Source organism: Botryllus schlosseri, chromosome 11 (genome assembly GCF_051294905.1).
Source record: "Botryllus schlosseri isolate E-star chromosome 11, Bs_hap1, whole genome shotgun sequence".
Classification (NCBI taxonomy): Eukaryota; Metazoa; Chordata; class Ascidiacea; order Stolidobranchia; family Styelidae; genus Botryllus; species Botryllus schlosseri.
This window is the reverse complement of record NC_137246.1, coordinates 8,335,368-8,351,030: the sequence shown is the minus strand read 5'-3', so window position 1 is coordinate 8,351,030 and position 15,663 is coordinate 8,335,368. Positions and strand designations below refer to the sequence as shown.

The 15,663-nt window shown below is 40.8% G+C and overlaps 1 protein-coding gene and 1 long non-coding RNA gene across 2 annotated transcripts; one reads left to right on the top strand and one right to left on the bottom strand.

Annotated features, from left to right (window-relative positions):
• The first annotated feature begins 334 nt into the window (after positions 1 to 334).
• Positions 335 to 5,059, top strand: LOC145450805 (uncharacterized). The gene is made up of 2 exons (XM_080329310.1): positions 335 to 750; positions 3,377 to 5,059. The coding sequence occupies exons 1-2, from the start codon at positions 373 to 375 to the stop codon at positions 4,319 to 4,321; spliced, it is 1,323 nt and encodes a 440-aa protein (XP_080185436.1). The 5' UTR covers positions 335 to 372; the 3' UTR covers positions 4,322 to 5,059.
• An 8,634-nt stretch (positions 5,060 to 13,693) lies between these two features.
• Positions 13,694 to 15,329, bottom strand: LOC145449383 (uncharacterized). Its single transcript, XR_013918240.1, has 2 exons — positions 14,455 to 15,329; positions 13,694 to 14,395 (listed from the first exon to the last, which is right to left on the bottom strand). It is a non-coding gene; the product is annotated as an uncharacterized LOC145449383 (long non-coding RNA).
• Between the last annotated feature and the right edge of the window lie 334 nt (positions 15,330 to 15,663).

The following is a 15,663-nucleotide window of genomic DNA, read 5'->3' as shown; positions in this document are numbered from 1 at the left end:
TTAATGCGGGTATCGTTATGTCGACATGGAAACGTGGGATACGGTAAATCCTGTCCGAGCAACCGGCTTCGAACGCGCTTCAGCTGAAAATGAGAAAATCCTGTTGGATTTTCAATCCGGTCCCGGTCCATGCTCCGCCCTACTGGGCATCTCAGTAGCATTCAAGCAGATTTGATCACCCCTATATAATGTTAGTAGCAAAGTTTCGATTCCGGCGTTGCGAAGCGATAGATGTTGATTTGAACCAGAATTTATTTGCAGGTCATATGATTTTGCTCCATATCGTGCGATATCCATATTCTGTAATCAGAAATGTCGTTTACTAATCTCAATAACTTCACTGGAAATATATTTGACTGCGCAGATTTGATTATGAATAGAAGTATGTCAACCTTTGCGATATTAAGAAAAAATCGCAATAGGTTGATTTTTTCATTTGCCGTCTCTGTAATTATCGTATTCGTCAGCTACAATGTCATCTGGCCGCCGATTCTGATAGATGACATACCGCACCCGTCTTGCACAGAAATGGGACAGGAAGACTACAGTCTACGAGGTAACAATTATATATCAGGGGAAATACTGCTCGCTGTTGCCGCAACGAATCGATTCGGATACACAAACTTTACTGCATCGGTTCTGAGAAAGTATCACGGCATTCCAGGTGTCGATATTTACATTTATTCTGACCACAGAAAAACCTACAACGAGCGAACATTGCGGTCCTTGTACGGAAACGACATAAAAATACTCCCAAGACCAGTGGCGGCTCGTGACAATATCGGGTGGTGGGGCAAGGGCTGCGAGCGACTTTTATCAAGATGACGTCACAATGGCGTTTTCCAACGTAAAAAAGTAACTTTATGATGGTCACATGAATTTCCCGACAACAGTGATTTTAACGTAGGTGCCGCGAGAGGTTTGCCGGTGAGCCGTGACTTGAAGTGTGGTAACAAATGTTTTATTCATTTATTTTTAATCAAATGATTATTTTACAAAATGAACGTGAACTAAGAATCGCCCTATGCCACGAATCAAGTATCAGGTCATCCTTAGTAGCATGCGTTATGATTTCATGGTAGAGTTAGAGATTACGCAAATCGATTGACCCTAATTTTTCTAAGCCCGTCCGAAAGTGTTTCGTACACGATCCTGGTGTGTTACGACCACTGAGCTGGTGGTTACGACCAGAGATGGGCGGATTCCAAAATTTCGGGATCCGAATCTATCCGGATCCGGCTGGCAATTGGAAATTCAGAGTCCAAAGAAATCCGGCTGGTGAATGTCCAGTTCGGAATCCGAAAAAATCCTGCCAGAACAATGCTAATTAATCCTATCACAGCAAAAAATCCGGCTAAAATCCGACTGTCACCCCAAATTCAAAATCCGGATCCAGTCCGGCCAGGTAAAAAAACATTGAAATCCTGCTCCGGCTCCAGAACCGGACTGTGGCCATCTCTGGTTACGACCAGGTGATAATAGGCAACCAAAGCGGAGGCACCCGGCGTACGATTGGATCAATAGACTGGACAGTGGACAACTTCTAGACCTCTCATTTTCGCTCTAAAGGCAACTGCGTAAACTACGTACGGAGCAAAGATTCAATACGATTCATGTTCGCGCTTGACTTGACCTGACTAATTCCAATGACTAGAACTCGAGAGATTGCGTAAGCCTAACTGGAAAGGTCAACGAGTTCGGACACATACGCAATTGTTATCTCATAGATTGGGCCTGTCATATTGAATCCAGAACATCAATTTGAATGGTCTTTGAAGAACTAAGGACAGCAGCCTCGGAACTTCGGTCTCGGAACAACATAGGACATTTTGGCCTTGAAACTGGAGACAGTGACACAACACATACGGCTTACTGTCTATAAGTCTGCTGCGAAATCGCCGTTGGAAAATATATTAATCAATAAATACATGAATAAAAGCCGTAAACTTAGTATACTGTTACAAGAAATCATCGAGAAGTAGCATACGCAATCTCATAACCCATTCCGGTATGGTACACTGTCAAAATCAATACAAACAGACGAACTGACTAAAATAGATCGAGGAATAGGCTGATCGAATGATCAGCTGTTAGCCGACATCGAAAATGAAATAGCTATCGCATTTGACAGAAGATTGTAAGCAAATGGTTTGAAGGCCACAATTTCACAGTGAAATGGACATTGGCGAACATAAAATTATGTGAATATTTGAATGCAAACCGAGAATCTTGGTTAGCTGTTTCATGCGATCATCGAGATATACCATTGGAAATATCATCACCGATCTCGTTATGGAACGCAGACTATAGATTAGCACAGACCGACACCGGCTTTTGCGTGAGATCCGCAATGACGTAGGTAGGCTAAGTATCAGATCAGCGCGCATCTCTACCATACTCGACCTCGAAAACGAAATAACTGCCTCAATCATTGAGTGTCAACTTTAAGACTTGGCACCGCGTTCGATACTAAAATCAAGACATACCGTGCAAAAGCTCATGACAGATCTAGGTATGGAACATCGTTAAAATCAATAGAGACCAATAACGGCTTTTGCGTAAATTTGTTAGCGATAAATGAAGAGTCAGCTCTTACTCGACTTTGGAAACGAAATTACCACCCACATAGTTCAGTGACAAACTTAAAACTTGTTACAGCGGTCGATACTAACACTTACCGTGCCAAATGTCATGACCGATCTCGGTATAGAACATCGTCAAAATCAATGGAGACCAATACTGGCTTTTGAGTAAAATCTGTTTGCTGTACTATGTACAATTGTACATGATAGATCAGCACACACTGAACTTCGGAAACGGAATTACTACCCTTATCTTTAAGTGGCAAGCCTGAAACTTGGAGCAGTGTTAAATACTACCTTCACGACATATCATACCAAGTTTCAAGAATTATCATGGTGCGAAACACCGTCAAAATCGACCTATACCAGCAAAGGTCGACTCAACGCATATTACGGTAACCGAGTTCAGATATAGATACGATTGTTACATCACACCTTAGGGGCGACAGGCATATTTGCCCCGGTTGCTCGGCCATTTTACGAATAGGAGAGAGTAAATCACCGTTTCTTTATTGTGCGCGGCTTTGAGAGAATAGATAGTGAAAGCTTGTTATGAGCGCTACCGGGGCAAGCCCCGGCTAGGCATTCTCAAAGCGAAAACACAGAAGAGAATTCGATTTTCGCAGAGACTTCGCTATGTATGGGCATTTGCAAGCGAAAGCACAAGAAGAACGCGGGTTTCGCTGTGATCTCGGTATATATTGTGCGCTGTGCGTCTATAAATGGTTAAATTGTTATTGAACAGAATTTTAGGTGGGGCAATGCCCCAGTTGCCCTATAGGACGAGCCGCCACTGCCCAAGACCTCAATCACGAACTAGGGATGTGTTAAATATATTCACAGAGACTAATTACAAAATATTATTTCTCGTGGATAGCGAAATCATATTCCTGCCAAATTGGAGAGATTTTCTGACCAAGCACATGCTCACGCACAACCGTCATTTCCTATCTTTGTATCATTCCGCCACCCTTCACAGTTTAGAAAAGGAGTGTGAGATTTTGCATGGAGATATATGCGAAGGTATCATCTCAAACGAAGGCGGTGTTGCCGTGAGCAAACATTTTGCAAAGAAGATACTGCCTCGGTACCCCGAACTTATCGATCGAAATGAATGGAATGAAATTTTAAGGAAAGAGAGTGTACCAGGTGTATATCCGACGAATTCCCTGTCTATCAGAATCGGACAGAAGATTCAAGACGAGAATTACTGCGGGATAAACGATGTGCCTTACGGCTTCCGTTTGTGTGAGCTCCCGTGTTGGATTCGAGACGGTATTGAACTTTATTTCGATTTATGCACGAATCCATATGAGCGATATACGCCAAATCTCTCGCTGATGCAAGCAAGCGTCCAGAAACGCGAGTGGACTCGACCGGCGGTTGTTTATTCTTTCTACGGAAACAAACCTCGGTATGTGGATGGTGCGCTAGAGAACGCAAAACGTGTATTCAAAATCTATCCGGGATGGAAAATATGGGTTTTCAACGATAACACGCTACCGTTGGATGTTGTGAAACAACTTTGCTCTCTCAACGTTAAATTTGTGAACATGACTGGATCTAACATTAGAAATCAGATGTCTTGGCGGTTCCTAATAGCTGCAAAACCTGTAAAGTACTTTACGATTCTGGACATCGATTATCGCATGCTTGCAAGAGGACGAGAGGCCACGGAAGATTGGCTTAAATCTGCCAGGACTTTCCATGTGATGAGGGATCACCCAAACCATTCTTAAATTCCGCTGAATCCCATGTGGGGAGGCTACGGTAATTCTATTCCAAACATGAAGCAACTTATCGCAGAGTATAGAGGAAACAACAAATACATGGTCGATATTAATTTCCTGACAGCAAAAGTTTGGCCGATCGTGAAACAGTCAGTTTGGGTGCACGATGCATATTCACTAAACATTTACGGGGAGGATCATCCATTTCCTACTGAGCGAAAGGGAAAGGAGTTTGTCGGAGATGTGAATTATGGTAAAGAATCGTTGGAGACTGATGGACAGTTATAATTTTTATTTCGTTCTTGGTGAACTTTCTGTAAACCACATGAATGTAACATTGCTGTACCATTGCCTCAAACATGGATAAGGGCGAAAGTCTTAAACTGTATTCACCGTGGAAAGTACATTGGCAAGCTCGGAATATTTTGATGGAACAATCATAGCGTGGGCAATTATTCGTGCCCAACTTACCACAGTGTGGTCAAGTCATGATATTTACATATTACATAATTACAAAGAGGTTTATGTGTATAATCAAATCGAACACACTTATCCGGAACAGGTATTTTTTGTTTTCAGTATTTTTTTTTCTTTTCAATGAGCCTGCTTTTTAAACCATTCCGAGTACATTAAAACTCATTCCTTATTGATGAAATGTTTACGGAACAGGACTTCGGATTCGGTACACTTCACCACCTATTTCAACTCTTGAAACTTTAAACATACAGTATTTGAATACGGCCCAGACCACTAATGTTTTTCTCGCAAAACTCCGACTACGAGTCCAATTATGACTTCTACAATACTGTTAATCTACTCAAAATTATACTTTTCCGATATTCTCTGTTATTATTTCCACCAATTGAATAAAAAATATTCAGTAGTTATTCATTCTTTCCAGTGTCATAATTAAATGTTGTCATACTGCAGAACAGTGCTTTTCAGCCTTTTTGAGCACCGGCACCAATATCTTGTTCAGATGTTCAACAAGTAGACTATACCGTTTTAGGCCATCAAATCTCACTAAAATGACAACTCTCTTTCCTCGTTTTGATTTCAGCTATAGTGTAGGCTACTAAAATCCATTTCGGCCAGATCAGTCGTAGGAATTTGTACAAGAACTTCTGGTGCTTGGATGGCCGGGTCATTATAACAACCATCCAGCACTTCCATCCGAAATTCAGAGTATTTTCCGCGAGTGGAGAATACTTTCTGGCAGAAATCGTTTTTAGAGTATGATACAAGCTCCCGGAGGATCTAATTCGTCATCCGCACTGCAGATATTTCCACCCGTAAAAGTGTGTACCATCCCATAAGTTGAAAAGCACTGATGTAGAATGATTAATTTATTTAAAAAGTAACAACTTTTGTATTGGCATTAACATACATATGAATTTTAATCAACATAGAAGATAGCAGACACCAGTGCAGAAGAATAATTTATGGTTGTTGGTAGGCCCAATTTTTATTTTATTCAGGTAATTTACATTTATAAAAAAAACAGAAATCTTCTTTGATCTCTGAATAGAGAGCAGATTTAATTAACTTCAGGATTGTTGTTATGACATGCCTGATTTCATCAGAAAGAAATTAATTATAGGCGAAAGTCTGCCATGTAGGAAATTATAAAAATGCCACAGAAGATCCTCTGCCGCCATAAAGAAGATTTCTATACCCTCGAACATTTCGTTAATATCGTTATTCAGCTATTTCATACCCGAATTTATGTATGTTATGCCGTAACTGTGCTCAAACCAAACCAAGTCATATGACTCGAGATTCACACGGTCAATACCGACATTTCATTGAAATTTCGAAGAATAGTAAAGTAACCACACTATTGGAAGTTCGTCTAATGGTACTGCTACTTGAAAATGCGACCAAAAACTGCTAGAAGTGAGGAAAATTATTATATTATAAATACGAAGCATTCGATATCTCCAAATAGAGTTATAAAAAAATGGGTTTAAAAAGATTTTAACTGGAAACTGAGCAGTCAACACAATGACTTGGACTCGGACTTGAGTCATCAGACCATGACTCGGACTTGACCCCCTGCTCGCTGAATTGAACTCGGACTTGACTCGATGATGAATTGAAAATGACTAACTATAAACTATAAAATCAATGAATAACTATAAACTATAAAAGTGAGACTGAATTGAGACTCGGAGCCTTATGACTTGGTTACAACCCTGTTAATATGTCAGAACAGCAATATAATTGCTATATTTCGTACATGATTAACCGCAATACCTACATGTTCGCTCCACGTGTTGAATAAATTCGGAAAAATAAAAATACTATTTTTTTGCGATGTGATTAACTTCTATAACTGCAACGGTACTTTTTAGCAACAATTCAGAAAATTAGGTTCCATTTTTAAGTAGTTGGACACGGAGACCAGGCATTTTATCAAACTCCGACTCCAGTCAATATGTGATCCGCAACTCCGACTAAAAATGGTGTCAGGAAATGCCTGCGACTCCGATTCCATCTAGAGAAAATTTATCTAACCATCAAAATCAAGTTAGTGGTTTTCAACAGGACTCTACGTTGCAGAAACCTCAATACTGCTTCGTGTGATATAAAAGGGCAACATCCGTGCGGACGAGCAGCAGCAAATTTAAAGTTTCCAATTCGCAAGTATACTTGCTTCTGACTTGCATACACCTGTCGAAACTATATTTTAATTTTGATTGCTGGAGGGTCACCTGTGACCTGTCGCAAAGATTGTATTGAAATTTAAATGGTTTGCGAGTTAGGTCAACAGTGCTTTTCAACTGGTATGTCGTGATAGGTACATTTGGTACTCTTTCAGCGTCGAGATGCTGTGCATCGAAGCCGTGTAACCATTCACCAATTGAATCAAAAAATACCCTCACCAAGTCGCGAGCGCGCGCACTGCTGATAAAGTCTTAGCGCACAGAAAATTATGTGCCGCGCACCAAACAATAATCCACCTGTGGTTCGAAAAAGAAATTACCACAATATCCTTCGCAGAATGCAGTGATGATATGATGATCATCAGACAAAATTGAAGACCATATCAGATGTACAAGTGTACATCACTAACTATAGTAATCAGTAATGAGAAATCAGACGAAGCGACATCATCTCTTTTTGTAGAAATGTTTTAAAATGCGACAAAAACTCGAATCCGACGCAACGAACGTTAGAGTTTCGGGAAAACTCGGGGAAATCCGGAGTCGAGTGAAATAGTTGACATTTATTTAATCAACACATCACACATTGGCGAGAAAATGCTGGTAAATCAGCCGCCGTAACCCTATACTGCGTATTGTTGTCCAAGGACCTCGCAGTGAGTTGATGTGTTTTCACAGACCCGTGGAAAATTAGAGGGAACATTGCCGCCGCCCTATTGAACGAAAACCTTCCTTCTCATCCAGACTCAACGGCACATTCAATGAAACCCGATAAATGTGTATTCATTATGCACGATTCTAATCTATACAAACAGACAATAATAAATAACCTTCATAGAACCTTCACTCTGCCTAACAATTTGTGTTAAACCGAACCGTCCACATGGCACATATACCTGGGAAATTTGGTGTGGCTTCACACGCCCTTCAAATTGCGACACCAAGCTTCGTCCTATCTAGAGCCACTGTCTTGCCACTCTATCCTTATCCCCACCATACGCCAGTCGTTTTTATTGAAATACTCTGGAGGATCAGCGATCTATCACTAAAGGCCTACTCACGAAGTGATACCACCTGAATCGCAGACAGTTGAACTAATTGATGCATTTCGAGCGATGATTCGGTGCAATTTATAATTCTTTTATTGTCGTATTTTCGCACTAACGCCGTGCATCATACACGTTGTAGATTTATCAAGACCAGGAGCGTGCAACTTCTCCAGTCGGCGGGCCGGATATAGGAAAATTAATTACTTGGCGGGCCGGAACGCTGAATCGATACATTATTCGCCCATTTATCCACATATAAAAGGAATAAATCGTATTTAATGAATGTATTTTACCGACAGTAATGTCACTTCCAAGCCATTTCTCGCCGATAATGACGACGACAATGTGTATTTGAGAAGAGCATTGTCATGGCTGCTTCTATCTGATCAATCAACACACGGTGCAATCCTTAAACAAGATTTCAAGGCGTTCGATAAGCCCTGTACCCCTAATTTACCAAGATATCAATTCATTAGGGTTGAGTAGGTAACGTAAGAGGAATACGTATTGGAGGAATGTACCACAAGATCGACCAATTCGCCGATGACGTCACCCTATACCTATCCGACATAGACTCAATAACGCAAGTGCTAAGAGAATACTCGAGCCTGTACCAAGCCACTGGGCAGGAAATCAATACCGAAAAAACCGAGATCCTACCCATGAACCCCAAATCCCACCTACTACTAAAAGATTCCAGGCACGCCCACTTCGCAAAAACAAAAATTAAAATCCTCGGAATCCACTACGGGGAGGATGCGAATGAAACAAATCATGACAACCTCATAAAAGAAGTAAGAAAGCAAGCCGCCAACATCAAATCGAAAAAGCTATCATGGATCGGGAAAATACAGGCAATCAAGGCATACATAATGACAAAAATAACTTACATATACTACAATATTCAGATCACCGAACAACGAAGAAAAGAACTGGAAAGGATAATCTACAACATCCTGTGGAGTCCGGAAAACTTGGAGCAGAAATCGAGAATCACTCTAATTAGACCCAAACAGCACGGGGGAATAGGGTTGCGGGACGTGGCCAGCACAATACATGCCAGGAACGCCAAGCGCATACAAGAGATCGAATCTATTACAACACCGAATGAGATATGGCACGCGGAAGCAATCCATAACATGGGGACCAGGGTGAGGTCTATAAACAATAACCTCTATAACAACTTATATCCCCACAGATACGCGCCCTCCCGAAACTGGAAGAAGGAAATAGACTCATACGAGTCACTGAGAGGAGAAAACACACAAACGTGGAAACTGACCCAAAAAGAGATATACGTCGCACTAATTCGAACCAATACGCAACATGATGACCAATGTAACGTACGTTTAGTCGTTGCCTAGTCAACGACCGTACGTTATATTTGGATTGGATATTTGGCTATATAAGTTTGGCTAGTCGAGAAGCTTGCCAACTCGGTCACAACCCTACCTTGCTTGTAATCACTTCCTACCTATCAAGATCTACCCACGAGACCCTGTCAATATAAACCACTGGTTTACAGATAGGAAAGTAATTTAATGGCTAACTAAAGTTCACGCCAATTTAAGGTACAGTCGCAACGGGTTAACAACAGTCAACTCCCTAGGCTAATCTTATGTCTAAATACAATAACAATGCAATCAATTGAATCAACAGAACAATGTCAAATTACAACCTATTCTCCCTAATTCCTAGCTCAAATAAATACAAATCACTCAATGAATCACATGAATAAGCAAACGACTGGAAGGAAAATGCCTCTGAAACCACGAGGGCAAAGTCGTCACAATGGGCGCCAGTGAGCATGATGGCTCATGTACAAAACGGACCATTTCTCGTGTTACAACCAAGAAACACCAAATTGGAAGCAAATATGGTTATACGAAGAGGCAATCAAACATCAAATATCAAATATTCAACGGGTAATATCCTACAGAATAAACACTGAGGCATACTTTTCAGGTGCAAGAAAAAACCAATCTGGATGGGCGAAGAGAAAAGACCAGGTCCTCAAAAACGATTGTAAATTCTGCCGTAAAAACCACGATACCATGTATCATATCTTCAACGCATGTCCGATTTATAAAAAGATATTCTATATCGTCAGCGCGGACATTGAGGACGTAATCGGAAACAACATCAACGTGTCCATAGAAGAGATTTACCGAAACATCTACACGGGACCACATAAGAAGATCATCATCACGACCTTCATGAATATGAAGACCGAAATATGGATATGGAAGATGACGCTTGATAAGAAAAATGAATACGCAGAAGACGCGAACATCGAAATCGAAAACATAAGAAGACGCCTATTATCGAAAACCAGACGACAGCAAAACAGAAGTTGAAAGAACGCGAAAAACTGTCGAAAAACGCACGCGCGAACGCCAAAACATCCGATATATGTAATACCATGGAAAACTGAATGGGATAGAACGGTAACTGCGTGGCCTGTCAATCAGATACGGTTGAATGACAAGTCATCGCAGCCAGAATGTTTCGGTTGTCTGCCGTGATGCTCCGGCTAACGTTAACACACATAGCGGGTTAATAAAGTGTTATTATTATCGTACCTTGTCTAGATTACTTTTCATGTAGTAGACAGTTGTGATTAAGTTGAACATCGACTGCAGTGTCTGTGGTGCTGTATTATTATTATTTTATTTTCATCAGGTACACGGCTTACTCATTTATACTGTATATCTATTGAAATTATTGCCTTGCAAGTTAGTGACGTTGTTAAGAAATGGTACGATATTCCCCCGGAAATTGTCCATGAACTTCTCTTCAACGACTTTGATGAAAGCATGGACACAATATCTGTTCCAAATATTATTCAGCAACCAGTGGATCTTGAATCATTGCTGCGCTCATTGGAGTTCAAAGACCCACCAGAACTCTCTGAAAATAGGTACTGAACTAGCTACGGGATGGATTATCAATATGAATTCCACTAGAAATCCAGATGATATTGTGATGAGTTACAGTAAGGTTTGCGGTGATCCAATATTATATACAAAATCAAACGACAGGCTTTTCTCTGCCAAATTTTTACTTGAGCTCATGGAAAAAATAATTGATAATGGAATGAAGCCACCTCAGCCGGAGTTATTGGTCCCTGCCAGTATTTCTGAAAGGGAGGGCGATATTTTAGAATACATGGCTGGTTTTACTTTGAAAAAGACAGTTCGAAAATTCAATGACCAGTTAGACCAGGGGTGGGCAATTATTCTCCTTCGCGGGCCAAATGAGAAAAATAAATACGTTGGCGGGCCAAGTGAAAAAATTTAGCTGTATTCTCCAGCGTATTTTAATTTTATTTCTAAATTACATTGCTGATAAATGCTGCTCGGTGAATGTGTTGATATTAGGTAATGAGAAAGTGATGGTTAATTAGAAAATATCTATTTGCTGTCATGATTTGAAACAATGTTAAACATGATACATTTTAGCTCTCTTTAAACCCCTATCCACGTTTTTTTTGTGGTATTCATGGTGTTTGTCGACTACTATCATCATTTACACCAGGCCGATATTATTCATTTTTTCCGTAACTGCCGACTTATAGCACGGCCCACTTCTAGGCTTTTTGTAAGACACCGCTTACGCGGAGGAGGTGGCGAGGAGGAGCCTAGATAAACCTCCAACAGTTAGGTATAGGAATTCTGAAGTCGATCTCGGTCGGATTCGAATCCACACCCATTTGTGTTGCAGCCCTATCCACGTTCTTCTATTAAAACTCTAAAACAGTGGTTCTCAAACTTTTTAGGCACGCCTCCCTTTATGATGGTGAACGATTTCGCGCCCACTTATCTTGATATCACAAAATATTAAAAAGTGCAACCAGAATGCTAGCAATCCCAACGGATAGTTTAATGGCATGGAAGATTATGGCTGTTGATGAGAGAATTGTTAAATTTCAAAGTCGGACTATACACAGAGCAACAACTATAAACTGAGGGTATATCGCGCAGAGCGCAAAATTTTTTTCATTAAGCTTCGGCATCGCGCCAACCTTCTGATGCTTTCACGTTTCCCAGTTCGAGAACCACTGCTGCACTAAAATTTATATGCAATAGCACCAAGCTCATTTTCTTAGTCACTGCCTTCCGAGCAGTGTGCAGCTTAAATAGCCTTTATGCTGATCGAAGCATGCAGTTTTTCTGAACTTCGCCTTCCCTTGACCGAGTGTTTCGTGCCTTTGTCATATAAGACCGACTTTAATTGCAATCCCTAATCTCGGCGACATGCTCGGCAAAAACTGAAAGGATGAGTTTACCCCTGACTCCAGTATGCGGAATGCGGATATTTATAGTGCTTTAAATTGTAAACCTAAACCTTCTTTGAATTCAGTTTTCGTTTTTTTTTTGGCATGCCCGTTAATCCTTTATGGGTGTTAGATATGATGAGTCATATAGTAATCGCAAGCTCTGATTGACTTGTTTTACGAACATATCATGCAACAAATAGAAACACATACCGCATAATGCGTAATGTGACAATGTCAACAAGGAAGGCTTGAACTGAACTATATGGAAAGAATGATTTCTTGAGGCTTCAATTGCTACTCATACTTTGCCACATTGCCTTTATTTTCAATCTGGATTACGCATGCCAGGTACGTAGGCCGCGCAATCGTGGCATATAAATGAACAGGCTTCAAATTAAACGAATTTCATGTTCATTTGATATAGCCTATGGATTCAATCATTCAAAATGCAAGCTATATGTTTAGAGTTCCAAGCAACCTTTCGCGGGCCGCACAGAATAGCTTCGCGGGCCGCATGTGGCCCGCGGGCCGCACTTTGCCCAGGTCTGAGTTAGACCGATCTTTGCTGAATATCTTATGCCGTAAATAACACCGACAAGCCGTTTGGCAAGTTAATCCCCCTGATGGAGCGCAAGGCTGGGGCGCTTGTATACCCAGGCTCAGCGCTGCTATTTCTTCTTGGGAGAGTCTACAGAGAGTTTACGAGGAAATGCAGCAAATCCCCAAGGTTAATGAACTTTTCAATTTTGCAGGACAGAGTTGTCAAAATTTCATACGTATTCAACTTCAGCAGCAGCATCAACAGAGCAACGTGTACTAATGTCCATTCCAAACTAGTGATAGACTATGTCATTGGCTTATTTCTTAGAGTGTCGGGTCACTCCTTCACAAAGAAGCTAGTTAACAAGCTTTGGAAAGAGAGTCGAATAAAGGAAGCCAGGGTACACGTGGTAATTTGAAGGAAAAACCTTGATCCGAAAGTGTTTTACAATGTTTTCAATTTCAAAATTGATGGCATATAACTTAAAATGTCGATTTTAGCTAATCTGGACGAGACACTGGCCTTGCAGTACATTGTGATTTAGTTGAACACACATCCAGTGTCCTTTTTAGTTTATAAATCTGCTATATTTTTCAGATTATCATGTTCTACCCGCGCTGCTAAGGATTGACATCTCATTGCAACAAGTATGTGATCGCAGGGTCAACAAGAAACGTTATTACAAGATTGACGGTTCAATGACGATGCGAATATTAACAAACCTTTACCACATGAAGGTGTAGGGTGCAATACTATATATATCACACCAGGAGCATTGTTGACTTCTAGGCATGCAATCCTTTCATTTCTCATCTGAGCAATAACTGAGCATTGCAACAGTCATCATGTGTGGTATTGTATATTGACAAATTATCAAGTATATTGACGATTTATCATACATTCGCTAGATGTTAGCCAGTTATGCAGAGCTGTCCGGGGCACAACTGGTACGAGCAGATTGGTGCATGAAGGCACCACGGAGCCAAAAGTATAAACCCGGTTAAAATAAAAGATCTCCGGGTCGCCATGATCCTTTCATATCCAGCAAATGGGTTGGGTGTCAGTGACAGTTTTCGGTTTTTCTTCAGATTTTGTGATTTCCTGGCATGGTTCATATTTTGTAATCTCCTTGTATGGTCCGCGGCGTCATGTGGCCGGTCATCTTCATCTGAAAAATAAGATCATACGGCAGCATACGATGGACAAGTCATCGTCAAACACTATCCTGTAATGATAGAACATAAGTGATCATGGTTGGCATAAGCTGGTCGCATTTTCGATAGATATATACAAATTGGTATCGAATCTATAATATGTTTCAACCATATGTGCACTTGTGCAGCATTGCAAAATGTGTGGGCTGTTTTCAATCTATAAACCTGTATTTGAGAGTAGCTCACGAATTTCGTAAATTTATTTATTTGTTGACGCCTGCAGGCCTTAGGAGGAGCAAATCCAAAACTGACCTGATTTTAGGTTGAATATGCTGATCATCTTCCTCCAAATCAAGATAGAGCTTTCCCTTCCTCTCGTATGCTACCCAGCCACCTATTGAACAGTAAGTAAGTGACAAATTAGCATCCAACTTGATTCTAAATTTCACCTACCTTCAATAAGAGATGCCTCCTTTTTCAATCGGGCAACATTTTGATAATAGAATTTTTTAGCACAAGCTTTTCTGGGAGCTGGCTCTTTCCTTGGTGGGGAAGAGAATGATCCGGACTTTTAAGGCAAATTGAGGCAAGGTATGGCTCCCGACGTCTCCAAGAAGCACCTGCCGCTATGACATCTTCTGGCCGGAAATGTAGATCACATATTGTGGCTCTTAAAAACACAATAAATGGTCCATGAAAGAATAATTGCATGATGCCAGTAACAACGTATCGGTCACTGGTTTGCGCCTAATACATATAAATATCCAGCTTTGATATCATGCCGGCATGCGCTAGCCTGGCGGAACACCTCCCATACCATTTATAGATCATAATCTGTCACAACAGAAAAGGAATTCCGTAACTCAAGATTCTCTATCTAGCTGACTGATTATATTATCTCTTTTATCCGTAGAATCACGCATGGACAATATAAAACAACGTAGTTGCGATCGGTGCTGCCTTTCCTGTTCGTCATTTGTGAGATCAACCCTGTGAATGACAAAGAGTGCTGAATTACTATTTTTTCGACTAGTATTAGGGACGGCACAATTCTTCGCAGGCATTTCCAATATCCGATAGCTGTAAATAAGTACCAATATAGTTCTGCAAAACATATATATTTATATATATAGTAGGTCAAACGGTACATCCGATCACAGCTAACAAACGAAACTTTGTGGACGCCGAGGTCTCGGCGGTCTCACGGCTCTCGCCATAGTGAGCAAAACACGGTTTCGCGCCTGCGCTAATTTGCTCGATGACTTGTCATTCAACCGTATCTGATTGACAGGCCACGCAGTCACCATTCTATCCCATTCAGTTTTCCATGGTAATACGCATATCGCGAGAATAATGTAATTTGATTATTTTCACCGCAATTTCAAACCATGACGCCATACTATCACCGCTTCTATCTTATTACATTTCATGCTATCATGTATATATTGAATAAAAATGCGCACCTATACAACCCCCCCCCACCCAAATGCCCCAGCCACCCCTTCCCAACCACCATACACAGAACCCAAGACCACCCGCGCCACAACCCAACCAACAGTTGGGAGAAAAGACAAACCAAAGACCCAGTCACCACAAACCCTATGATCATGAAATCTATAGACCAATAACATAAGAATATTGAACGTGAATTTTTGAATCCAG